A 25,662-nucleotide genomic window follows, 5' to 3' on the forward strand; every position below is an offset into this window, starting at 1 on the left:
TGTAAGCAATAAAATGACAAGGAAGTGACTGGGGATGGGTATTAGAGTGGCCTGGGTTAAGGCTGCTAAAAACATGTATGACTCGGGTATATTTTATAGAATTAAAACACAATGTGCCAGATATAATGAAATAAGCATCAATAACCCTCATATCAACCTTGTAAAGTAAGTACCAGTATCATCACAATTTTATCAGTGATGAAACTAAGGCAGCAAGAGGTCCAGCCTGTTGCCCAGGTTCCCTGAATTGGTTAAGTGGTAGAAGGACTTGAACCCAGGCAGGACCCTGAGTTGGTGCTATTATGTTGCCCCGTGTTGCAAATAAGTATACAGGCTAGGTTTATCTAGGGAGATAAAGACGATGATTCTCTAACCTTGACAACAATTTTATATGTGAAAACACTTCCCTGTTGTTTAAGTTCAGAGGGGTAAGGTCCTTAATTTATTCAGACTAAATACCTTTGTGAATGGTACAATGTACCATTCCCTGCTCACTGATGAGGACAGAGCAGTGAACAGCACTGCTTTGTTATGCATAGAGCTAGGCACACGTGCATGCAGGCTAAGCCGCTTCAGTTGTGTTCAACTCTTTGCGACCCACCAGACAACAGCCCACCAGGCTCCTCGGTCCACGGGATTCCCCAGACAAGAACACGGGAGTGGGTTGCCTTGCCCTCCTCCAGGTGACCTTCCCAACCCGGTGTCTCTGGAGTCCATGCTGGGAAGTCCAGTACATGCTGGAAGTCCATGGACTGTCTCCCAGTCCATGTACTGGGAAGCCCAGTACAGGAGCTTGAATTAATTTGAATTCAAATTAATTTGTCAAAATGAATGTTTTCATTAATTTGAATAAATTACCTACATTAGACTCTCCTTAATCCAAAGTTACATTTAAAAACTACCTTTTAGAATTAGCACCATTCTTCAAAAAATTCTGTTAAACAGGAAGGTTTGGGGGATTCCTGTTTAGAACCAGATTTGCAGTTCAGGCACTCTTACAGCCTTAGAATGATTTTCTAAAGGTAACCCGAGACCATGCATCTCTGCAGTAATTACATTTTCACAATATGATGTCTTTTTTGTCCATTTAGGAACAGTTTACTCCCAGTGCCCAAAACTGTTTATTATACAGGTTGTTAAGTGTTGTTTATCTGGTAAGCACTAAGTAATTAGTTATTAAATGATGTCTGTAACACCGTAGAAGGTAAAACATTCTACATTAAATTCATACTGCCTTTATTATCTTATCCTAAACAATCAATCATTTGCCAAATTTAAAAGGGCTTTTTCGCCTAAAAATGTTTCTTTACCGATGATAAAGGCCCACCTCTAAAAATCATCAAGCTACAACCAATTAAAATGAATATTCTAGAAATCTGCTAGATTGATTCCACACTGTAATGAGAAATGCAGGGCTCCGGGAGTATTTTCATCCCCTCGCCTTGCAAACAGGCTTCCTACCTTCTCTCTGGAGTGGAAGGTAAGCAGTGTCAGGTTCCCCTAAGCTCCCCCACCCCCATGTCCCCTCAGTATGCTGCCTACTCTTGCAGGCAGGGATACACATGGCACACGAACGGGCTCTTTACATACATGCAGTTGCACTGCTACTTACATACCCACGCACACGCGTGCATGGCCAGTGTATTGGAGGGTTCTGTATGCCTGTGGTGTGAGCCCTCTTTGTCTCCCAATCCTTTCACTTGACCCCTGGGAATTGCAGCAATACTCAGGGAATAGCGAGGTGAGGCAAACGGTCCGTTTTTCCTTCCCTAGTGGCTGCCACCGCTGGGTCCTAGGAATTTGCAATGGCTCGACTCACAGGCATCTAATAAAGGGAAACTGAGATGATAAGCCAGAGGAGAAGACGTGAGCGAGAAAGGGGCCGTTGTACAAGAGATGATGCTTCCGGAACTCCGGAGCTCTGATTTCTGTTTTTACGTACAAAGCCCTAGGAAACTGGAGGAGGAGGCAGAGAAACTCCAAATCTAAAATCCTCTGAGATGATGCTTCTCTCTGCGCCTAGAAACCAGCGCTGGGCGTTTGTCCTGCGCGGGATTAAGGAATCCCAGGGAGCGCCGGCTGAAAGTCGCTGCACGGCACCGGGACTTTGTGCTTCGAGGGGCTGCCCCCCGAAGACGCATCCACGCTCCGTTTTCCCAGGCGTTGTGCGGGTTTCCTAAACCGTCCAGCTGCTGCCTCAGAAGGGAGTTTCTAGAAGCTCCTTCTCTGCTGCCTCCCCTCCCCCCTTTTGGGTTTTTACCCCGGCGAGGAGCTTCTCCAGCTCTACTGCGTCTGCCCTCCGAGGGGTACAGGTGCCGCTGTCCCAGCCGCCGCCGCCTGGTCCGCCCCTCCGCCGGGCGGGCCCGCGGCTTCGGTCCGGCGCGGCTGCATCGCGAACCGTCTCCTGCCCGGCCGCTGCCGGCGGCCCGGGACTCCCCGCCCTCCCGCGCGACCCCGCGCCCGGGCGGGCGGCGCTTGCGGCGGGCAGGGGGCGGGGAGGGGAGCGGGGGTTCGTCCCGGGGGTAGCCGCCTCCTCCGCAGCCCGCCGGCGCCTCGAAACCCGGACCTGCCTCCGCCTCTTCCTCCGGCAGCTCCATCCCGCCTCCCGCGCCTCGTCCTCCTGCCGCCCCCGCCGCCGCGCCCCCGGGTGGCTGCCTCGGCGGACCCGGGAGGGGGTCCGTCCGTCGCCCGCTCGGCTCGGCCCGGCCCGGGGGGCGTGCATGCCCCTGCGGCCCGCGGCGCTCACCAGCAGCATGCTCTATTTCCAGATGGTGATCATGGCAGGGACGGTGATGCTGGCGTACTACTTCGAGTACACGGACACGTTCACCGTGAACGTGCAAGGCTTCTTCTGCCACGACAGCGCCTACCGCAAGCCCTACCCGGGCCCGGAGGACAGCAGCGCCGTGCCCCCCGTGCTCCTCTACTCTCTGGCCGCCGGGGTCCCCGTGCTCGTGGTAAGCCCGGGGGCACTCGCCCTCGCCCCGACACCGCTTTTCTTCCCCTCGCCTTCTGGGTTGAGGCCCCGCCGAGGTCCGGGCGCCTCAGCCTCTGCCTTCTAAGTTCCTTCAAGTTGCCGGCAGCCCCTTCCCCAGAGGACAGTGTTTTAGGGCGCGTCGGGGGTGGGTGCCAAGGAAGCCCCCAGCTCTCCGCGGCTGCCGCCCCTGCCTCCCCGCACCCCCGCGATGGCTGCACCGTAGGGTGTCACGAAGAGGGATGGGAGGGAAGGGGGTTGTAGGAGGTGATGGGTGGGAGTCGGGGCTGGGGAGGAGGTGAGTTATCGGGTTGAATCTTGAGTTCATCTACTCTGTGGCCTTGCTCTGCTGTCCGCCGCCTCTCACCTAGAGACTGGAAGGCGAGCGGCAGCGGGGCCGGCGAGAGGGAGACGGGGATCAATTGCTGGATTGTGGAAGGGACTCCTGCTTCCAGAGTCGGGGCGCATATGTCCAGTTTACCGCCTGTTTTCTTTCTCGAAAGGCAGTGCCAATGGCACTAAGCTGACCAGGGAACAAATACCTAAAAAAGAATATAAGAACTCTTAAATGAAGAGGGTCCAGAAGCAGTGCTTGCTGAAAAGCGGGAGCTATGCTTAAATTACAAGATTTATTTAAAGGCTGTTCCACTCCCTGGGCAGCTTAAGTCCTTTTCCTCTAGAGCCTCTCAGAGAATGTCTCTTGGGTTTATGAACTGTGTGTGTGTGTGTGCGCGTGTGTGTCTACGGACACGCCTGCACACACATAAATATATATACACGCACATATACATATGTAATTATTAAGCTAATAATCATTTAATAATTTCTTATGTGAATGTGGTGCAAAGTTATCGGTAGGAGAATTCGTGTTTTTTCAGAAGACAATATATGGTTCCTTTAATATTGTCAAAGTACTGGAGGTTCCCTTCCTGTGGTAGCTTCTTCCCTTCTCTCTCAACAGATAACAAATGGAGAAAGAAAAGGTACTTTTTTTTCAGTGGTTGAGTTGCAGTAATGAATGTTAAGAACATCTCTTTTATCTAAGAGATGGTTTCTTTGATTTCAGGGGAAATGAGTCAATAATTTACAAAATAATGATAAGTTCCCACCCATCATGGAATTCCATAAACAAGCCAAGAAACTTCTTGGTAACTTTGAAGTAACTTTATCACAGGTACTGTGATAGTTGAGTTCAAATCCAGCTCAAGTTACTGGTTTGAAAAGTGTTAGACCTTGCACCAGAAAATGTTTGTTTTTTTTTCCATTGTAATTTGCTAAACTATGCCAGAAAGTCCAAATATGGTGTCATTTTTATTTTCCCTTCTCTATTTGAGAAGCTGTAATAGAAAAAAATTAATTGGTGATTCTCAGGCCCTTTTGCTTTCTGCAGATGTTGGGTTTCCAAGGCACATGTTTTTCAAGAGACTGAATAGCTCAGGGATTTTTCAAGATTTTTTTTTTTTTTTTTTTTTAAGGAAAAAGCCTGGCACTTTCAGGACACTGGTTTGGTTACAACCATAATCAGTAATGTCTGTAACTTGTCAGTTGGTGATTACCATTCTGTGTCTCATTTAAATGAGATAGCACTTTTCAGATCCAAGTATCCATCCCCGTTGACAGGTGCCATTTAGAGATGCTAACATATTTGCACAAAGAACTTGATTATTCTCCACTTAGGGGGAACTTCTAAGGGGAAAGGGAATTCATTAGTCATTATTGAGTGCCTACTTTGTGCTGGGCACTGAAAGTCAGGGCCACATATACTTCTCAGAGCAGTCCTTCCAGGAGATACAGTCGATTAACATTTGGGGCCCCCGAGGATCAAATAATAAACTCGAAGCACCTGAAAATGAAAATGGTGAGTGTGGTGTTTGATGCCTCTGCGACCTAATGCCAAGTGCCATACTGCTTGTCCTAGTTCCAGAGAACACTTTCTCTGAAAGAAGCTAAGTAAAGCTGCCAGGGTGAGAATCTAGAATATACTCACGAGATTTTAAAAGGAACGACCCAACTTGATTTCTATGTTTTGATTCTCAGTTCTTTAGTTACAAGAGAGAGAATTTGGGAGTCAGTGTGCAGAGAAGGAAGTGTTGGGTTTTTGAGGCTAGCTGTGCTGCTGCTGGCCTTTGTTTCTTCTTCTGCTCTTCCCACTAGTACACTCTCACAGTGTGAACGGTTGGGAACCGTAATGGCAGCCCTGCCTTTCCATTCCTCTCAAGAACACTGACTTAGCCCAGTCACTATTCATGAAAACAATGTTACTAATAATAGTGTTAGCAATACCTGTCATTTGTTGGATTTTATTCTCTGTGCTTGCGTGCTAAGTCTCTTCAGTCGTATATGACTCTGCGACCCTATGGATTATAGCCCGCCAGGCTCCTCTATCCATGGGATTCTCTAGGCAAGAATACTGGAGTGGACTGCCATGCCCTCCTCCAGGGCATCTTCGGGACCCAGGGATCAAACCCGCATCTGTTAATATCTTCTGCATTTGCAGATGGGTTCTTTACCACCTGAGGACTTGACGGCTCAGATGGTAAAGCGTCTGCCTGCCAATGCAGGAGACCTGGGTTTGATCCCTGGGTCGGGAAGATCCCCTGGAGAAGGAAATGGCAACCCACTCCAGTATTCTTGCCTGGAGAATCCCATGGACAGAGGAGCCTGGTAGGCTACAGTCCATGGGGTCGCAAAGAGTCAGACTTCACTTCACTTCACTTCTTTACCACTAGCACCACCTGGGAAGCCCTTATATTCCCTATACCTGTCTAATACTTGAATTACCTATGAAAGCTGTTATTATTGTCAACTAACCTTTGGGAAAACTGAGATTTAGAAAGCTTAATTAACTTGCCAAGGACCAAGCCTAAAAACATTACATCCAGAATTTTAACCCTACTATGTCAAACCTGTGCCTTTTCCGTTACAATATTCAAATTCATCTTACTCATAAATCATTCTTCTAAACAAATGCCTCAAATGGTCTCTTTCCCCATCTTCTATATTTCTTGGACTGTATTGATAAAGATTCTATATAATATAAATATTTTAACCTTCAAACTCATTTCTAATCCTTAAAACTAATTTTGGAAAGTAGTTCTCCTCACTACCACAATCAGTGGTTTGGTTTCAAATTTGCCAGATTTATTTATCTAAAAGTGAAAAGCAATATATTCTTTACATTTTGTTACTTATATATAGTGTTGACTTGGGGTGCATGTTTGGAATCTGACAGATTCAAAGTGCATTCTGCTGTTACATTAAAAGTTGGGGATTCTACTTGCTATGTAACCTTGGTTGCTATGTAACAACTAATTTACAGCTCCTTAATTCTTGATTTTCTAAGTCACAGGATTTTGAATATTAAATGGGATATAATATGTAAATATCATTCTTGGCTCATAGTTGATAATCCATAGGAGATCACTCTATAATTAACATTATTTTAACAAAATAGTAATTCAGTATATGCTTATTGAATTCCTGTGTTACATGTATTCTATTAGCCAGAGTGCTAAGTGCTAAGTCGCTTCAGTTGTGTCCAACTCTATGCAACCCCATAGACGGCAGCCCACCAGGCTCCCCCGTCCCTGGGATTCTCCAGGCAAGAACACTGGAGTGGGTTGCCATTTCCTTCTCCAATCCGTGAAAGTGAAAGTGAAGTCGCTCAGTTGTGTCCAACTCTTAGCGACCCCATGGACTGCAGCCCACCAACCTTCTTCGTCCGTGGGATTTTCCAGGCAAGAGGACTGGAGTGGGGTGCCATTGCCTTCTCTGATTAGCCAGAGTAGTGGTTATAAAAACGGCAATTTCGGAAGTAATCTATGGTCACTGATCCTAAAGGGTTTACACACTAAGTTGGGAAAGTAGATAACCATGCCAAGAGTCATAAATCACCATAATAGAAGTGTCATATGCACATATATGTGTATGTATACACACACACACACACACACACACACACACACACACAGATATATACCACAAGGACCCCTGGTGGTTCAAAGAGGACAAGATCATTTTTAATTGAAGAGGGGGAGAAAGGGTTCTTGAAGCAAATGGCGACTTTTGGGATGTGATTTGAAGGAGGGCCAAAATGGAGTTTGAGTCAGGACATCGAAGAGGCAGCTGTATGAACATGAACTGCGTGCTTGGTAGAGAGAATGCAGCTTGTACTTGTGAAACAGGGAGTGGTCGGTCTTGTTTCTAAAGTGTTGTGTGGGGAACACAGGGATATATGGCTGAAGAGGAAGACTAGGGTCTCAGCACTGAGTCCTGAAATGTCAGGCTGAGTTTTTCTCAATTTGTTGGGAACTGAGTAGGGACTTGTGTGATGGGTGGTGTTTTAGGACCTTTGGGGGACCGTAGTGTAGGGTTCTTCTGTTATTAAACATCCGTGTAAGATAATTTTAGGCTCTTTATCCCCAGGTCTATTTTGTGTTGTGAAATATTATTATTTTAATTGTGTTCTCAGGAAACACCTGTAATTTGACTCATTTACAAAGATGACATGGTTTACAAACTCTTTTAAAACAGGTATTGTTCAGTTTGATCTGTATAGCATTTACAAAAGCACCACCTCCAGGATTTACAGATGTAAATTTAATAAGGGACCTGTGTTTTTCATTGATTAAAAGACCTGGTGATGACAATGGTTTCTGCTCTCTACATTTGGATACAGTGGCCACTACACTAGCCCCTATTGTTCCTTAGATCTCTGAGCAACACAGATGATCTGAAGGAGACAAAGCTAAACCATCCCTCTTCATAGAGCCAGAATGAAGGCTGGAAAAACAACACTGAGCTGGGCACGTTTGAGTGTGAGGGAATATTTCTGATTCTTTATGCCTGCATCCGCAGGAAGCTCCCTCGGCTCTGAGACTGAGGCATGGAGCTGCTGCTGCTGCTATCCCAAGGATGTTGCATTTCTAAATGTTGTGGAAGAAGATGGTGATAGAAAGATATCTCATATCCAGAGCTCTGTCTTGTTAAATACTTGAAGCTTCCCTACAGACTTCTCGTTCCTTGAATCTTGCCTTGGGTGCCCACTCTCAACTCTGCCCATCTCCACTCCTAGAATACACTATACTTCTGTGGAGTGGGCAGGAGAAAAAGCACAGATATTGGCATTAGGTCTGAATTCTTATCCTGCTTTTTCTCACTATCCAGGTGAACTTGGGAAATTTTACTTATTCATAAACCAAGGATTAAACAATATTCTTCTTGAGAGGCAGTGTCTATAGAGGTTAAGATCACAATTCTGGGGTCAGATTGCAAGCCCAGCTTTACCACTTTGCAGCTATATAAACTTGAGCCTGTCTTTCTATGCCTGTTTCTTATGTAAAATGGAGATCCTATGAGTATGAAATTGGTTAACATATGCAAATATCAGATTAGGGCCCAGCTGTATGTGTGTTAGCTACCATCATTCCTCCCAAGGTTTGGGGATAGTTAATCACACAGCCTATTTAAGGCGTCTAGCAAAATACCTTTGTTAGGGGCTCCAGGGCTGATAAAATATTCGAGGTGGACAAAAGCCACCTAGTTCCATCCATCACCCACAAAACTGGGGAGGCTGAATAGCAAAAATAGTAAAATTCAATCAGACCTCTGTTCTTCCAATGCAGTCAGTGATTTCTGTCTTTGACAGCTGCTTCATTTCTTCAGCAGGCTAACACTAGCAAATATTTCCTGTGTACCAGACACTGTGTAACATAAATTTAATGTGTTCCTTTGTTTAATGCTCACCATAGTAACATAATACTTTCTTTAAACATACACACTATCATTAAGCCCACTTTTTAATGAGAAATGAAATGTTTACTGAGATTAGATGTCAGACTTGTATTAAATTTTTTCAATACATTAATATAATTAATCTTCACAGTAAACTTATGAAGGAGACTTGGATATAAAAAGGTGAGATGATCAGTCCAGAGTCCTACAGTGATGGAATCGTCAAGGCCTGTGTATTTACTTATTTTGTAATGTACCTTTTATCGTTACATGTCAAACAGATCTTTAAGGATAATTAGTCATAGGGATTCCATACTGAAAGGGTCAAATTTTTCTCAAACCTTTTTTCTTCGGTTTCTTTTTTTTTTTTCTGATTTGATGGGAAACTTTGTGTTCCAGAATAGATAATGGTTTCAATGTGTAGTGTAGGAAATTGATTTGTTTCCTATTAAGCTTGAAATGTCCTGGAAAGGTGGGTGGCAACAGGACGGACTCAGAGATGTTTCTGTTCTGATCTGCAGCCACGTTTCTTATCTCTCTGCCGCACGTGGGTGTGGTGCTGTGGGTACCTGCTTTTCTCTGGAGCCCTCTGGTTCTAGGTCTGCAAACAGCGGTGCACGGAGAGCTGAGGCATCCCCTGCCTCTAAGACGTGTTTCTTAAAATGGACCCTAGCACTGGATTTGGGGGGAGTAGTGAACACACTGAAATTGTGGTATAAAATACCATATGTATGTATGTGTGCCCATATGTGTGTGCAGGTATGTATGCATTTTTATAGTAAGAGCCTCGTGGCTTTATCAGATTGTCAGGAATGCCCAAGATTCCTACAAGTTAAGAACTACACTTGGAGGATTTATGACTCTGTTTAAACTCCTCCTCATGTCTCTGAGGGCTTTTCTTTACTTAGATATTCTCATTCATATTCATTCATTCATATTCATTCTCCCTCTTTCCCTTCTCCCTCCCTGCATCCCTGTGATAGTCTCTTTTTTTCATTTATCCCCTCCCCTTTGCATACTGATTAAGAGATTGTTATGGGGGTCAGGAATGTGAATCCTCTCCTCCCTCTGCCTCTTCTCCTGCCCCTCCTCCTTCTCCTCTTCCCTTCTCCCCCACCCCCTCCATCCTCTGTCCCTCATTATCCCTGTGGCTTCTCTGCAGCAGTTACCTTATCTGAAAAAATGTTGACTTATTCCTGCCCGTCTTTCCTGTCTTTCGTAGTGAGTTTTGAGGATCAAATGGGTGTAAATGCATGTTAGAGACAATAAATCACTGCATGCGTATAAGGAAAACATACCATGAGCAGATTACATGGGTTATCTAGCTGCTTGGTCATTGGAGATGGTTATATTGCTTATAGCATGGCTTTGCCAGCTCAATACACTTACTCTGTGGAGTAGAAAAATGAATGAGCTTTTTATACTTCTTTTCTTAGTTTCTTGTAGAGAGAATAGCAAAAATAAAAAGCCAACAGTATGAAATGGCCTAATTATTATAGCACATAATTCTAATACCCAATGCTGTCTATCAAAATATTTCAATAAGCTCTTATTTTCAAGATTATTATAAAGAGTCATCTCATTCATTTGTGTAATTTGAAAGAAATAATGTTTCCAGGGAGCAGTGTTGATACCATCTGTTAAGTGTGCATTGTATCATATTAATTTTTAAATTAGAACTGTGCCCAAAAGTCATTATTTATAAGTTTGGAATGATAACCATGCATCTACTGTGTGCTAGGCCCAATGGTGTTACTTGGTATGTATAACAGGGGAGGCATATTCACTGCCCTGCGACAGTTCAGACACTGTGCGTGAAATTGTATCTCTTATCCTAAACTTTCTTGTCTGTAAGACTGAAATGATGATACTTCCCATACCTTTTAAGAATTAAATATAAACATGCATGAAATAGTAAGTGATAGCTGCTCTTTGAACATAAATGCCAATGACATCTATTGGTAGTACATGGCAAAAGGATGCCACCCTTAATCATTTGTTGAATGGAAGTGGTAAGTCATTAACTCTTCATAATAACTCTTTTAGGTACTATGTGTGGTAACACATCTAAGGAGCTTAAGCAGTTTGCTCCACTGGGATCTGAATCAATTACTTCAAGTCCTGTTCTCTCTTGGCTACCTACCGTTGCCCACCAATTGGACTCACAGCATAAATGGTGTCATTCCTAGAAGACAGGGGAGAGTTAAAGCATCTTGATTATATATCACCGTGCACTTTACAGTAACCTTATGCTTGTAAATGTATAAGCTCATTTACAACCAGGCATGAAAAGGGGAATTTAAAATCTGTGTTCAAAGATAAAACTTCATTGGTTTCTAAGACCAGCGGAATAGCCAGTGGCCGTGCGGCACATGTTTAGTTGTGTCCAGCTCTTTGGAACCCCATGAACTGTAGCCCGCCAGGTTCCTCTGTCCATGGAATTTTCCAGGCAGAAAACTGGAGTAGGTTGCCATTTCCTACTCTAGGGGATCTTCCCGACCCAAGGGATCACACCTGTGTCTTTCGTGTCTCCTGCTTTGGCAGGCAAATTTCTTTAGCACTGAGCTCCCTGGAATAGCCAGTAGAACTTGCTTTTCCCAGCTCAACATTCCGTGTAGATAGATGGAGGAGGCAAGTTCTGAGGTCAGAGATCTTAACCTATAGTTAGGAAGATCTTTTTAACAGCCTTTGGAAAATCATAGGAATATCATTTTGATGGGAGATATTTTATCTGAATATAGCATGTGAAATGGAGTTCTATATTCAGTAATATTTAAACTATTTCTGAGAATGCCAGTTTTCACTCAGCAGGCTGGTTACTTTTTTAGTCTTATTATGACAGATGTAGTTTGAGAATCACTGTCAGGAAAATCACTTTTTTTTTTTTTTTGGTGAAAACAAAATCTTGAGATTTTTTTTCCCGATCAGGTGCATTTGAAACTTTAAAGACAGTCTTTTGGTGGACTTTTCTCACTGAGAGAACATGTGTGAATGGAAGTGTGTGTGTGTGTTTGGTATTTAATACATTGATAATTTCTTGTTATGAATTCATTATCTCCCTTGCTTCTAGCCTTTATAGTGCTCCCCCACCCTTCTCCTAGGAAAAGAAAATTTCTGGAACATTCCTCTGTATCCTTTCAGACCAAGCACCAACTCTGTGAGCAGATGTTTTTCCTTAGATGAGACAGCTGCATTCACTTCTGTGATTCCTTCACATCTTTAGCATGTGCGTGTATGCTAAGTTGCTTCAGTCGTGTCCAACTCTTTGCAACCCTCTGTACTATAGCACACCATACTTCTCTGTCCATGGGATTTTCCAAGCAAGAATACTGACATATCTACAGTTACCAAAATCACTTACGGCATTTCCTCTCTAAGGACATGTGTTGATACAACCAGAACTTCTGTGTTGCGGGAATTGTGTTTTGCAACACAGTTTTCTCCAGGGTATTTTCCTGACCCAGGGATCAAACCCACATCTCTTAAGTCTCCTGCCTTGACAGGTGGGTTCTTTACCATCTGTGCCACCTCTTTAGCACATTATGGCATTAAAAAATCTTATATTGTGCTTTTTGTTGTATTTATTTTTATTCATGTTTCCATCACTGGATTTGAGCATCTCAGAGTTTTATAATCTGACTCATCATGCCCAGCTCTTTGGTTATTTTTGGGTAGATAAATTATCCAGGGACTAACTGAAGTTTGTGATGATGAAATTATAACCAAATTCTGCTGAGCACACGCTTAATAACCATTCATTAAAATAGGCAACATAGTCTGTACACTCGGTTCTATAAGTTTAATAAACTGGCAGGTCTCTGTCCTTTGAGGTATTTTAAGTGTATAAACCTTATATGAAAGATATATAGAAAAGAAGCATAGTCAAGATATGATTCTGTGTCCCCCAGTTGATATACTTCAAGCAGAAATACTCCTGTCCATTGAGAACAAGTCAGAGGGCTATAGGTTACAGGCCTTGCAGGAGTTTTATACCTTGTTTGTTCAAGGGTAGGAAGTATTTCCAAACTATTTTAGTCAATCTGCATAGTTTGAATTTTACCAATAAGAGTCCTTTTTTAGCATTTATCATGCTAACTAAAATTCTCTACTTTGATCAATTAAATATATATATATATTTTTTTTTACCAACAATGCTTCTTTAGTTGTTAATTAACATGCATGCATGCCAAGTTGCTTCAGTTCTGTCCGACTCTTTATGACCCTATGGACTTTAGCCTCTGTCCATGGGATTCTCTAGGTAAGAATATTTGAATGGGTTGCCATGCCCTCCTCCAGGGGATCTCCCCAACCCAGGGATCAAACCTGTGTCTCTTATGCTTCCTGCGTTGGCAGGCAGGTTCTTTACCACTAGTGCCACCTGAGAACCCCTATTAATTAACATATGATGGCAAAAAGATTTATGGCAGTCTCTTTGGTGTGTGACCTTTCTGATAAAACTCTTGTGACTATTGGGATTTCCTTCTTCCCTCCCTCCTCTTTCCTTCTTTCCCTGAACAAACATTTGTTGAGTACTTTCCATGGGTAGCTTACCTTGAAAACAAGGCTTATAGAGATTGCTTGACTTGCTCCAAATTCCAAAAACAGGATTAAAGCTAATTTCCCCCATCTCTAAGTCTCTCAGAACAATCTCAGGAAATAAAAGGCTCGTGAAATCATGGGGCACTTAAAGACAAATGTAGTCCTGACATATCTACAGTTACCAAACTCACTTACGGCATTTCCTCTCTAAGGACATGTGTTGATACAACCAGAACTTCTGTGTTGCGGGAATTGTGTTTTGCATTTCGAGCATAATGATCCCTTTTTTAAGGGTTCTCTCAGCAGTGCCGGCAAAAACTGTACTTTCCTATGGAGGTTTTTAATCGAGATTTCAGATTTAGCTTTTTCTCACACTGGGTTGCACGGAAGTGCTCTTGACACTGAGAAATATCCTGTATTTCCAGAGATCTCATCAAAGCAGAATGCCATGTTCTCCCAAACATCAAAATTGAGCAGTCTTGGATAAAGGCAGTGCACCTGGGGCCTCATCTTGTAATTTAAAATGAGCTCCTGACATTTCCAGTTGAAAAACAAACCACTATCTTCGGGTTGGTGGCAATGACCTCTTCCTTCACACGCGCCTTTCCAGCGTGGGCTTTGCTGAGTTACTCAAATGAATGAAGAGACTTAGTCAAAACTACGTGACAACCCTTTTGGTCTCTCACAAAGAGACCTTTGTTTCTTCTTCTCACTGGCTCCATCACATGGTTCCTTGGGGTCCCCTTTTCCTTTTTCCCGGGGCTCAGTCTAGAATACAGATAGAGGAATCCAGTAGACACTTTATTCAAGCCACACTGACAGGCTTTTTCTGCCACTCCATTTTTGGAAAAGATTTGTGAACCCATTGTGAGAGAGATTATGCTTCTTTGTAGCTGGAACTTTTTCATCATGAAAGAGGCCTTAGAGATCATTTAGTTTCATCTCCTAATTTCCAAATGAATGGCCAGAGAGATTAAATGACTTGCCCAAGGCCACGCAGCTAGTGAGAAACTACACCGATGGCAGAACATATACAGGCACTTGGTGTACATCAATCTTTGTAAGTACTTTACACATATTAACTAATTTAATCCTCACAATATTAGGGATAGGCACTATTGTTATCCCAGTTTACAGATGAGGACACTGATGCTCAGGAAGATTAATCAACTAGCTCATGACCCCACAGCAAGGAAGTGATGTACCTGCATATGCGCTTTTAACACAGAGATGGTTCTCCTCCTCAGGACCAAATTTTTTGTCATCTCTGGGAGGAGTTATGACTGCCTACAACAAATCGTTCCACATAGCAGTATTATTAATAGTTAGAGATGAAGAGTGTATGATTATTGTGATAGCTTATTTTTTATGAACTTATACTATTGATTGAATATTGTATTTATAGTTAACACTTAATCTGTGATAGTGAAGAGGTAGTAGCAGGTTAGGAAAAAAGCATTTAATTTAACCAAAATCATTTGGTTCTATGATGCTTTCCTTTGTTTTGCTGACATCAAATCTTTTCAGACAAAAAGTAAAACTACATTTGAAATTTGCAAATGGATATAACAAAAAACTACCCATTTTTGATACACAGATCTTAAATTCTTATAATATGATTTTAACATGGCACAATATAGTTGTCATACTATATAATTGAACAACTGCACTCACAGCATAGTTACTACATTTAGCATACTAGTTTGGCGTAAGTTTGGCAACTAGTTAGAGTCATGGAAGAACTATTCAGTGATGTATTTCAGGGAAAAATATAGACATTTATATATTTATATATTTTTAATCCTTTTTTTTTTTTTTGGAGGTACTTAGAAATACTCTTGAATCTTGGTCCAGTCCTGTGGTGCTGTTTCCTGTGAAACAGCAGTGACCTAAGAAAGTGCAGTTCTCTGCTCTGTGTGCTTTATGTAATTCTCCCTGCTCTTGGTTTCCATCTATTTAAATAATCTCTGTTCTTTAATTGGGCAGCCCCAATCCCATCTTTTTCCTAACACTTCTGTTGATGCATCTAATCAATGGTAATCTTTCCTATAAACTCCTTTTTAAATAACTCTTTCCCCTTATGTACTTACATAAAATAGGAGTCATTGCAGGTGTGGACTGGGGAGGTGGAGAGAAAGCAAAACAAAAGGAACAGTAGTCATAATATACTATTTTATGGAACTAGTGAATACAGAGAATTGTGAATAAATTGTGTATATGTAGGGTTCATGGATCTGAAATTAAAACAGATAAATAAAAGGAGCAGTGGCTCACTGATCCGACTGGCAAGTGACCCCAGTTGTCTTCCTTGCTCTGCTAGTTGCTACTTTTGAGACCTTGAGAAAGCCACATAGCTTTTTGGCCATTGTAACATCGGATAACTGGTTTTAACTCCACTCAGGGCAGAAAACAGACTCATGGCTCCCAGAGAAACCCTTTCTGTGCATGAAACAATTCTGACTGTTTGGACACTCTACTTTAACAGTGAAAGCCTGTCTCCTTGTCTTCTGCTTGGTGGTCTCTCACCTTTTGAAGCCATATGGAACAACCTAGATGGTTTCCCAGTGAAAGTGTTAGTTGATCAATCGTGTCCAACTCTTTGCAACCCCATGGACTGTAGCCCACCAGGCTTCTCTGTTCATGGAACCCAGGCAAGATTGCTGGAAGGGGTTGCCATTTCCTTCTCCAGGGGATCTTCCTGGCCTAGGGATTGAACCTGGTTCTCCTGCATTGAAGGCAGATTCTTTACAGTCTGAGCCACCAGGGAAGTCCAATGTATGAAGTTATCTTTCAGTTCTCTGACTCTTCTTGAGATTTATGGTCTTCAGCTTGACATAGCATGAATTTGAGTCCATTTTACCATTCTGGCCACTCACATCTGACTTTTCTCAGATGTCCTGTGTTTTTAAAGCATGGCGCCAGTACCAAATAGTATATTTCAGATGCACTTTCACTCCTGGCCAATAGAGCAGAAATTTTTCATACTCTTTTTTTTCTTAATGCTTTCGCCTTGGGATCAGTATAAAGTCATCTTATGGACAGCTATGTTATCTATAAAGGAAATGGGTTAAATTTTTCACCAAGTAGGCAAAAATACTGTATGACAATGTACACTCTTCTTCCATGACTATGGCAAACATTGCTAAGAGACTGTGGCACTTTCTCTCTGAGTCTGATCTAGGAGTTCAATCTTTAAGACAAAACTCCACGCAACTTATGATCAGATTTGCCCTCTTGGAATCAAATGACTAATAAAATCTTTCTAACTGTAGATAGCCTATACAATGTAGTATACTACATGACTATGCATTATGGTTCAGTTCAATTCAGTTGCTCAGTCTTGTCTGACTCTTTGCGACCCCATGAACTGCAGCACGCCAGGCCTCCCTGTCCATCACCAACTCCCGGAGTCCACCCAAACCCATGTCCATTGAGTCTATAATTCCATCCAACCATTTCATCCTCTGTCGTCCCCTTCCCCTTCATTCAATCTTACCCAGCATCAGGGTCTTTTCAAATGAGTCAGCTCTTCGCATCAGGTGGCCAAAGTATTGGAGTTCCAGCTTCAACATCAGTCCTTCCAATGAACACCCAGGACTGATCTCCTTGAGGATGGACTGGTTGTATCTCCTTGCAGTCCAAGTGACTCTCAAGAGTCTTCTCCAACACCACATTCAAAAGCATCAATTCTTTGGAGCTGAGCTTTCTTTATAGTTCAACTCTCACATCTGTACATGACCACTGGAAAAACCATAGCCTTGACTAGATGGACCTTTGTTGGCAAAGTAATGTCTCTGCTTTTTATGGTTAATTGCATGCAAATATTATGGCCATCAAAAGATTGTGACTTCTTATAGAAGAGCAAATATGTCTTGTATATCTTTGACTCTTGTTCACCACATAACGCCCAATATAATGCCTTTCAAATAGTAGATATAAGTAATGATTTGTGTGTTTTAAGAGAAGAGAATTAAAGAAGTATAAATTATTTGGGGTACCTATTCATAGAGGCTTCCCTGGTGGCTCGGAGGTTAAAGTGTCTGCCTGCAATGTGGGAGATCCAGATTCGATCCCTGTGTCGGGAAGATTCCTTGGAGAAGGAACTGGCAACCCACTCCAGTCCTCTTGCCTGGAGAATGCCATGGAGGGAGGAGCGTGGTAGGCTACAGTCCATAGGGTCGCAAAGAGTCGGACATGACTGAGCAACTTCACTATACACTATTCATAGATACTTAAACCATAAAGTCCAAATTATTTTTCTAAAACCCATTTTTAAGATTTAACTTTGCCAGTCATCTCTAATTTCAAATCTTTTCCCATGTACACTCAGTTTTTTCATGTATGCAAAGAGGTTGCCCTAGTGGTAAAGAATCCACTTGCCAGTGCAGGAGACCTAAGAAACACGAGTTCAATCACTGGGTCGGGAATATCCCCTGAAGGAGGAAATGGCACTCCACTCCAGTATTCTTGCCTGGAAAATTCCAGGGACAGAGGAGCTTGGTGGGCTGTGTAGTCCATGGGGCCACAAAGAGTTGGACGTGACTGAGTGACCAAGAACACACACATATAGAATGTAGTTCCAAATAAGTCTTATTTACTTCGTGTGGAAAATATTTCAAACATCTATCATTTGTTGTAAACATTTTTAACATCATCAGATTTTGCCTCTGTATTCACTATGTCTTTCCCCCCCATGTCCTTAATTGTCCAAGGCACAATTAAATTTTTATTACTTTGAATCGTCTCTACTTAAGCGTTTATGTGGGCTTCCCTGGTGGCTCAGATGGTAAAGAATCTACCTGCATTGCAGGAAACACTGGTTCAAAATGTCATATTTTCTCTATTTTCGGTACTTTATGTTTTTCAAAACAAATTGGTCGGAATCTTCCCGACCCAGGGAGAAGAGAATGGGTACCCACTCTGTTCTTGCCTGGAGAATTCTGTGGACAGAGGACGTGGGGGGCTACAGTCCATGGGTCTCAAAAAGTCGGACATGACTAACACCACACATATAAGCATTTATGTAGCATATGCTCTTTCTTCATCAAATGTGATATTGTCTCTATTTTCAGTACTTTATGTTTCTCAAAACAAATTGGTTGATTTAAAGAGCATATCATCTTCCATTCTATTTGGTAAATTAAACCACCAATACATTTCACATGTGAAGTTTGCATGTTTGGTAAATTAGAAAACTTTTTTGATGTTCTCAAGTAGGATTCAGATCATCGCTAGCAGGGTTTCTAAATGAGATGAGTCAAGATTTTATTGTCACTCAGGGTGTCTGAATCATACTCTGTACATTTTCATTAGTAATTATAGATTAAGAGTTGAAACATTTGACTCAATACATGGAACTATTTTTGAGAGGAGTTTCTTTCCTTGGAGAGTGATAAAAATTGGTGGTGCTTTAGAGAATGACATTAATGAGTAAAGGAAGATTCAGTGCTCTGGTGCAGGCAGAATCACTTACAACTTCAATTAATTTCAGAAGGAACCAGGAAAATGAAATTCGGATTTTACTGCTTATGGATACTTTTCATTGAAATTCAGGATTTCCCAATTAGGGTGAAATATCAAACAAGTGCAAATTAGTTCCTCTCCAAAGAATCCAGTGGTTACAAAGGAAATAGCCTACTCCCAATCACATTAAAGCACAATGATCTGGTATTTAGTAATTCAGTCCTCATTTATTCTTTAGGAAACATTTACCAGACTTCCCTGGACAAGGCTTTGTGGTGTCAGGGGCTCTACATATTCAAAGATGGAAGGAAGAATCTCCATTCTCAAGGAACTCAAGTTCCATGTAGGTGAAGAGTTGAAATATCCTAATCCTGATAACTGACAGTGATCTGGGATGAGGGAAAGGGAAGAAGGCATGAAAGATGTGAGGCAAGGGTGTTCCAAGCAAAGAACAAAGTCTTTTAGACTCAAGAAACCTTCTTGTTTGAAGAAACTCTAAGAGTATCTGGAATAGAAAGGTAATTAGGTTCAGAACATAAGGATGTTTAGTAAAAAGTACATTATAGTAATACTCAAGGGTTTGAAGTAAAAATTCCCTCATCAGCTTGGAGAGATAAACCTGTGATACACTGTCTAACCTCTAGGCTCACTTGATCTATCTGCAAAATGTGACATCTAAATCTGCCTGTCTTGCAAAGTAACTTTATTTCTGTAACTGATTTTAACTAAAAAGTTAACCTTTCAGACACATATGTTACATAATATTAAATCATTATTTGCAACATGGACAATGCTAAATTTGTACAATTGCAAAAGCTTATGTTAATATGCACAATTAAAATTGGCTAGGATATTTTTGTTACTATTGCTGTGTTTTGCTTGTATAATGAGGTCATTTTGACTTGCATTTTATAAATTACTTGACAGGTGTACTCACCTGTGTAGTAAATGTCTTTAGTCTTCTCATTTTAAATTGGATAGTGAAGTGGAAAATATGAATCTGCATGTTGCTCTAGAAACGTGAGGACATGCTCCTGCAGTTCTTTTAAAAAGCACAGGTTGAAATTTATGTGTAATCGAACTGTACTATTCTTGGTAGGTGAAGCTCAGATTTTCCAGTTTATGGCATTAAGGATTAAATGTGCTTGCTTTTCTTGCAAGATGCTCTATCCTTCTAAATTTAGTCATCTAATTAAGATTTCCATTCATGGGAAATGACTTTAAAGAGCACATAAGACATGCTTTTACACAAACAAGCTTTGATTGGATTAATTGGATTTGCATAAATTTTATGATTTGAGTGTGTTAGTGTCTTGGCTTCATCCACCTGGAAGGGAGAACTTAAAGGGATTTGTAAAGAGGAAACACATTAAAGGTTGCAAAGGAAGCATGTAAAAGCAGTCAGGTTAATGGCATGTCAAGAACACTGCAGCCAAAGCTTTGGCAATGTACAAGTTGGCCAAGTCTGGAAAAGCTGGGCATAAGTAAAAAGAAGTGGGAGGTTCAGAAAGACCACAGGATTTTAATGTTTGTTTGTTTGTTTGTTTTTCCCAAAAGAAAAGGGGTCTAGAGCATCCTTGATGCCCAATACGGGTTTGGTAACAGAGGATGGGGGAGTTGGTGGTACATTTAGGACTGCTATGACTAAAGCAAGGGTGGCAGCTTGGATTGTAGGCAGGCAGGCTTCTTGCAGGCAGTTCTAATAGAGGGTCACTTATTCATCAGGGACCTGTCCTGATCGAGGTTTACCAAAAGGATGGCAGCCTGGAACTGGGGCACTGAGAAGTAGGGCAGGGCAAGGCAGGGCAGTACTGGGAAGCAAAGAGGTAGTGATATGGAGGAAGGCATCCTGAGTAAGAAAAGGCAGGCTGGTCTGAATAGGCACATCCAGAAGAGTCAAGGGGACAGAACAGGGTGCTGAGATGAAGCCCCAAACACACAGTCTGGGCTATGGGGCTTGGCAGCCCAAATTAGGATCATCAGCAGTGGAGAACAGGAATCCTTCCCAGTAGGCAGTGATCAGAGGCTCAGAAGTTGATTCTGAGCCAAGTTTAAACAACAGATGTGAGGCAACAGAATTCAGAAAGCCTTGGTATGGAACCAGACTTCAGACCTTACAGCTGCTCCTGCAGAAGTGATCTGCAGAACATTGGTTCTGGCATTCATGTGTTAAATAGTAATGATGGGACATCAACAGTAGCAACCTCATGACCTCTTTTCCTGTATAATCATTTAGAGGTGATAAAACCCAGGCTCAGAAAAATTAAATGTTCTCACAGTCTTACAGTAAAACAGTGGCAGAGTTTAGATTAGACCTGTCCCTGGTGTTTTAAACCTTTGATCTTTAACGTGCTTCGTAGAGAGTAAAGAAAAGGGCAGCTGGTGTGAAGATAAATGAGCAGGGCTTTCCTGACCTCAGGAAGCTCATGGTCCAGTCAAGGATCCAGGCTTATGCAGAAATAACCTTAATGTTTTAAAAATCTCAGCTTGGTACTAGAAGAGCGCCTGGGACTCGGCCACTGTTTGATGTCTGAATGAATATTGAGGGAACTTCTGTGGTTGACCAGTGAAGAAAATGATCAATTTGAACTCAGCCTACAAAGAAGGTGCTTCCCTGATGGCTCAGAGAGTAAAGAATCTGTCTGCAATGTGGGTGACCTCAGTTCGATCCCTGGGTTCCGAAGATCCCCTGGAGAAGGGAATGGCTACCCACTCCAGTATTTTTGCCTGTAGAATTCCATGGACAGAGGAGCCTGGCAGGCTCCAGTCCATGGGGTCTCAAAGAGTCAGAGGCGACTGAGCAACTAACACACACTACGTCAAGAAGGCTTCTCTGGGAACATGGCAGTTTAGTTACTCAATGCAGGATGCTTCCGTGAAGGACAAGCATGTTTGGATTTGCATGGAAGGGAAAAAGAACTAATATTTACTAAGGTAGATTTAGATCAGATACATCTGAGCTTGGATCCTGGCTCTGCTACTAATTAGTGTACTCTGAGACCTGACCTCATTGACTCTTGGTCTTCTTATAGCACATGCTCATTGTAGAGGAGCTAGTGCTTTGAAACATGGTAATTTGGGGAGGAAGGTGTGTGATTCAGTTTTCACAAAGGTTCTTTCTTTTTGTATTGTCACCCTTTTGCAAAAGAAGAAACTGAGACTTAAAAAATGTTAAGTTACTTGCATGCAGTTAAGCAATTTGAAACCAGAAGATCTCCCAGCCTCCAAAATCCATTCTTTTCCTGCCACCTCCAGTGACATGCAAGGGATGTATGGAGGGGCTCCAGGGGGAACTTTGAAAAGAGGGAGTATGCTTCTTTCATTTACTCCAATTGACTGCCTTAGGGAGTTTATAGAAGGAGAAAGTAAGAAACAATAGGAAGGAGCAGTAATTCATGTGTAATTGAAACAAGTCCAAATGCAACAATAAACCCATCACAAGTGGAGGAAAAAGGTTTAGAGAATGTGGTAAAAATTCCATATGAACATCAAATGCTGATTGAAAACATGGCGCTTATAAACTAAGGGGTGTGTGTATGTGTGTGAAAGTCACTCAGTCGGGTCCAACTCTTTGAGACCCCATGGCCTATACAGTCTGTGGAATTCTCTAGGCCAGAATACTGGAGTGAGTAGCCTTTCCCTTCTCCAGGGGATCTTCCCAACCCAGGGATCAAACCCAGGTCTCTCGCATTGCAGGCGGATTCTTTACTAGCTGAACCAGCAGGGAAGCCCACAAGTAAGATGAGGTGGGTTTAAAGATGTAAACATATTCAGTGAGTGAATCAAGACTATACTTAGTTGATCTAAACAACCAGAAGAATAGATATATTTTGAATTAAGGATTCAAATTTAAGAATTTATGGGTATTTTGAATTAGGAGAAAAGAGCTGAACTGTAAGAACAAGAAATGAAAAAAGGGAGGTAGTGTTAGTTTCTTCCCAGAGTATTATCTGGGATCCATGTGAATTTAATTATCTTTTCATATCTCCTTTTGTCAATTCTGCTGTTCCCAAGTTATTCTCAGTTGTTGCAGGATCGCAGATAAGTAGGTATGATAAAAATATAAATGTGAGGACTTGTGGATTCTCATAGTACCATAAAAAGGAAGCTGTCTTGCTGCTAAATATGTAATATGTATAGTTTTTATCATATTAATATATTAGCAAAGGCGTAAATTCGGAGCTGCACAGGTTATGTGAGTGTGTGGGATGGATGGGTGATGAAACATTGACACCAGGGCATGGTATGTGGTGTCAGATCCACAAATGTTCCAGTCAGGTCCTACCATTGTCATAGAGAATATCATTCATTCAGATGGCAGGTATTCAGTGTGTGATTCAGCCAAGACAAGTTTCTTTTCATTCTTCCTGTCTCCCTCTCTTCTTCCTTTCTTCTCTTTCTTCCTTCCTTTCTTCAGCAGACATTCGTATTAATATTTTTCTTTATACCAGGAACTGGGCAAAGATCTGATAATACAAAGGTAAATAAAAGAGTCAGGAATTATAGCTGAGATTCAACCATTGTAGACATTCAGTTCAGTTCAGTCACTCAATCATGTCCAAGTCTTTGCGACCCCATGGACTGAAGCACAGTAGGCTTCCCTGTCATAGCCATCTCCTGGAGCTTGCTCAAACTCATGTCCATTGAGTCAGTGATGCCATCCAACCATCTCATCTTCTGTTGTCCCCTTCTCCTGCCTTCAATCTTTCCCAGCATCAGGGTCTTTTCCAGTGAGTCAGTTCTTTGCATCAGGTGGCCAAAGTATTGGAGTTTCAGCTTCAACATCAGTCCTTCCAATGAATATTCAGGACTGATTTCCTTTAGGATTGACTGGTTTGATCTCCTTGCAGTCCAAGGGACTCTCAAGAGTTTTCTTCAACACCACAGTTCAAAAGCATCAATTCTTTGGCGCTCAGCTTTGTTTGTAGTCCAACTCTCACATCCTTACATGACCACTGGAAAAACCATAGTTTTGACTACATGGATTGTTGGCAAAGTAATGTCTCTGCTTTTTAATATGCTGTCTAGGATGGTCATAGCTTTTCTTCCAAGGAGCAAGCGTCTTTTAATTTCATGATTGCAGTCACCATCTGCAGTGATTTTGGAGCCCAAGAAAATAGTCTGCCACTGTTTCCATTGTTTCCCCATCTATTTGCCTTGAAGTGATGGGACCAGATGCCATGGTCTTAGTTTTTTGAATGTTTAGTTTTAAACCAGCTTTTTCACTCCCTTTCACTTTCATCAAGAGGCTCTTTATTTCTTCTTTGCTTTCTGCCATAAGGGTGGTATCATGTGCGTATCTGAGGTTATTGATATTTCTCCCTGAAATCTTGATTCCAGCTTGTGCTTCATCCAGCCTGGCATTTTGCATGATTTGCTCTGCATATAAGTTAAAAATGCTAGTTGTAAACATTAGAGGAATTAAAACTCATTCCTGCTTTTCTTCTTTGGTTTTTGACTGACAAAACCTTGCAACTGTCAAAAAATCTTACAACTTTCATCAAAAGTTGCATTCATTAATGATTTATAGCATAACTATAACACCAGAGGTAGTTCTTCATGAGCATTTTAAAACAGTTACATTCATACTATTCCACCATCTCCTTTTCATCTTTGTTATCTTTAATTACTGGTTTATTTACAAGGTACTTTCCAAAAGCTTGGTCTACTGTAGTAGAAGTATATACTATATAAGATGGCAGTGTTCTTTAAGAGCTTTTTCTATGATTTTTTGCCTTTGCCAATATATTAACATACTAAAAACTCTTTATTCATATCACATATCCAGCAGCAAGTTACCCAGCAGCAGTATTCTTAGGCCAGTTCTTGACCAGAGAATAAACCATCCCTCCCTAGCAAATATCTACAAATATCAGCCACTTATAGGGAAACTGAGTGGATTAAAAATATACCAGGAAAAAGGTATACTTAAATAATGCAAAGATGAGAGACTTTATAAGGGGAGAAGCTGTTTCACTTCAAAGTGTTTATTGAGTTTGCTGCATTTAAGTAGATGGCGTCTATAAAAAGGTTACTTGATTTGCAAAAATTAATAGTAAAGAAAAAAGTTAGAAGTTCTAGATACATTAGCATATGTCTATAGAAACAATAATAATATTGCTTTCAGAAAGGAAAGTAGGAAAAAAGGTACAGATTTTATGAGTTGATTCCTTTCTGATCTGTTTGTTTTACTTAGACCTTGTAGGAATAATGGATGGTGAATTGATTGTTGCAGGATGTGTGATTGACACATCAGAGCAGGATCTAATTCAGGAGCATGACAAATGTCAGAACAGCTGATTAAAATACCCATCCAACACACTGGAGTTTCCTGTGTATTTATTTAATCCATCCACAAATGTATGCTCAGTTGTTTGGTAGAGTGTTTATTTTAGAGCATTTTATCTTTTAAAGAGCAAAAGACAAAGAAACATAGTGAAAAGTTTTCTAAAAGCTCTTCTCTTATTTAATTTTGTATTTCTACCTTAGAGAATCAATCAGATGTGCACAGTAAGTAAATGCCTAAAAATCTATATCTGTGATACCTTGGCAGATCTTGCTTCTGCTCGGGCTCCTCTGAAAACCAAGAATCTCCTGAGCCATCTGCAATTATGATGGACCAGGGAGTATAAAAATAGAATCTAGTCCCATGTTATCTAGTAGAAATATGCGTGTGGGTGTGCTCAGTCGTGTCTGACTCTGTTACTCCATGGACTGTAGCCTGCCAGGCTCCTCCGTCCATAGAATTCTCCAGGCAAGAATCCTGGAGTGGGTAGCCATTCCCTTCTCCAGGGAATCTTTTCAACTCAGGATCGAACCCAGGTCTCCTGCATTGCAGGTGGCTTCTTTGTCATCTGAGCCACCAGGGAAGCCCACGTATAGCGCATCTCAATTTGGACCAGCCACTTTATGAGAGCTCAATAGCCAAGTAAGTGCCCAAGGCTAATGGCAAC

The 25,662-nt window shown here is 41.7% G+C and overlaps 1 protein-coding gene across 4 annotated transcripts in view; it reads left to right on the plus strand.

The window, feature by feature from the left end:
- The first annotated feature begins 2,632 nt into the window (after window positions 1-2,632).
- The window catches only part of PLPPR5 (phospholipid phosphatase related 5), a 133,936-nt gene continuing 110,906 nt past the window's right edge, over window positions 2,633-25,662 (plus strand). For 3 of the 4 annotated variants that reach the window (XM_003585865.6, XM_010803287.4, XM_024990060.2), the window contains exon 1: window positions 2,633-2,957. In XM_003585865.6, coding sequence (XP_003585913.1) covers window positions 2,721-2,957 — 237 coding nt within the window. In that variant the 5' untranslated portion in view covers window positions 2,633-2,720. The remainder of the gene's footprint in view (window positions 2,958-25,662) is intronic. The other variant, XM_005204247.5, reaches the window with a different exon arrangement.

Source organism: Bos taurus, chromosome 3, assembly GCF_002263795.3.
Source record: "Bos taurus isolate L1 Dominette 01449 registration number 42190680 breed Hereford chromosome 3, ARS-UCD2.0, whole genome shotgun sequence".
NCBI lineage: Eukaryota > Metazoa > Chordata > Mammalia > Artiodactyla > Bovidae > Bos > Bos taurus.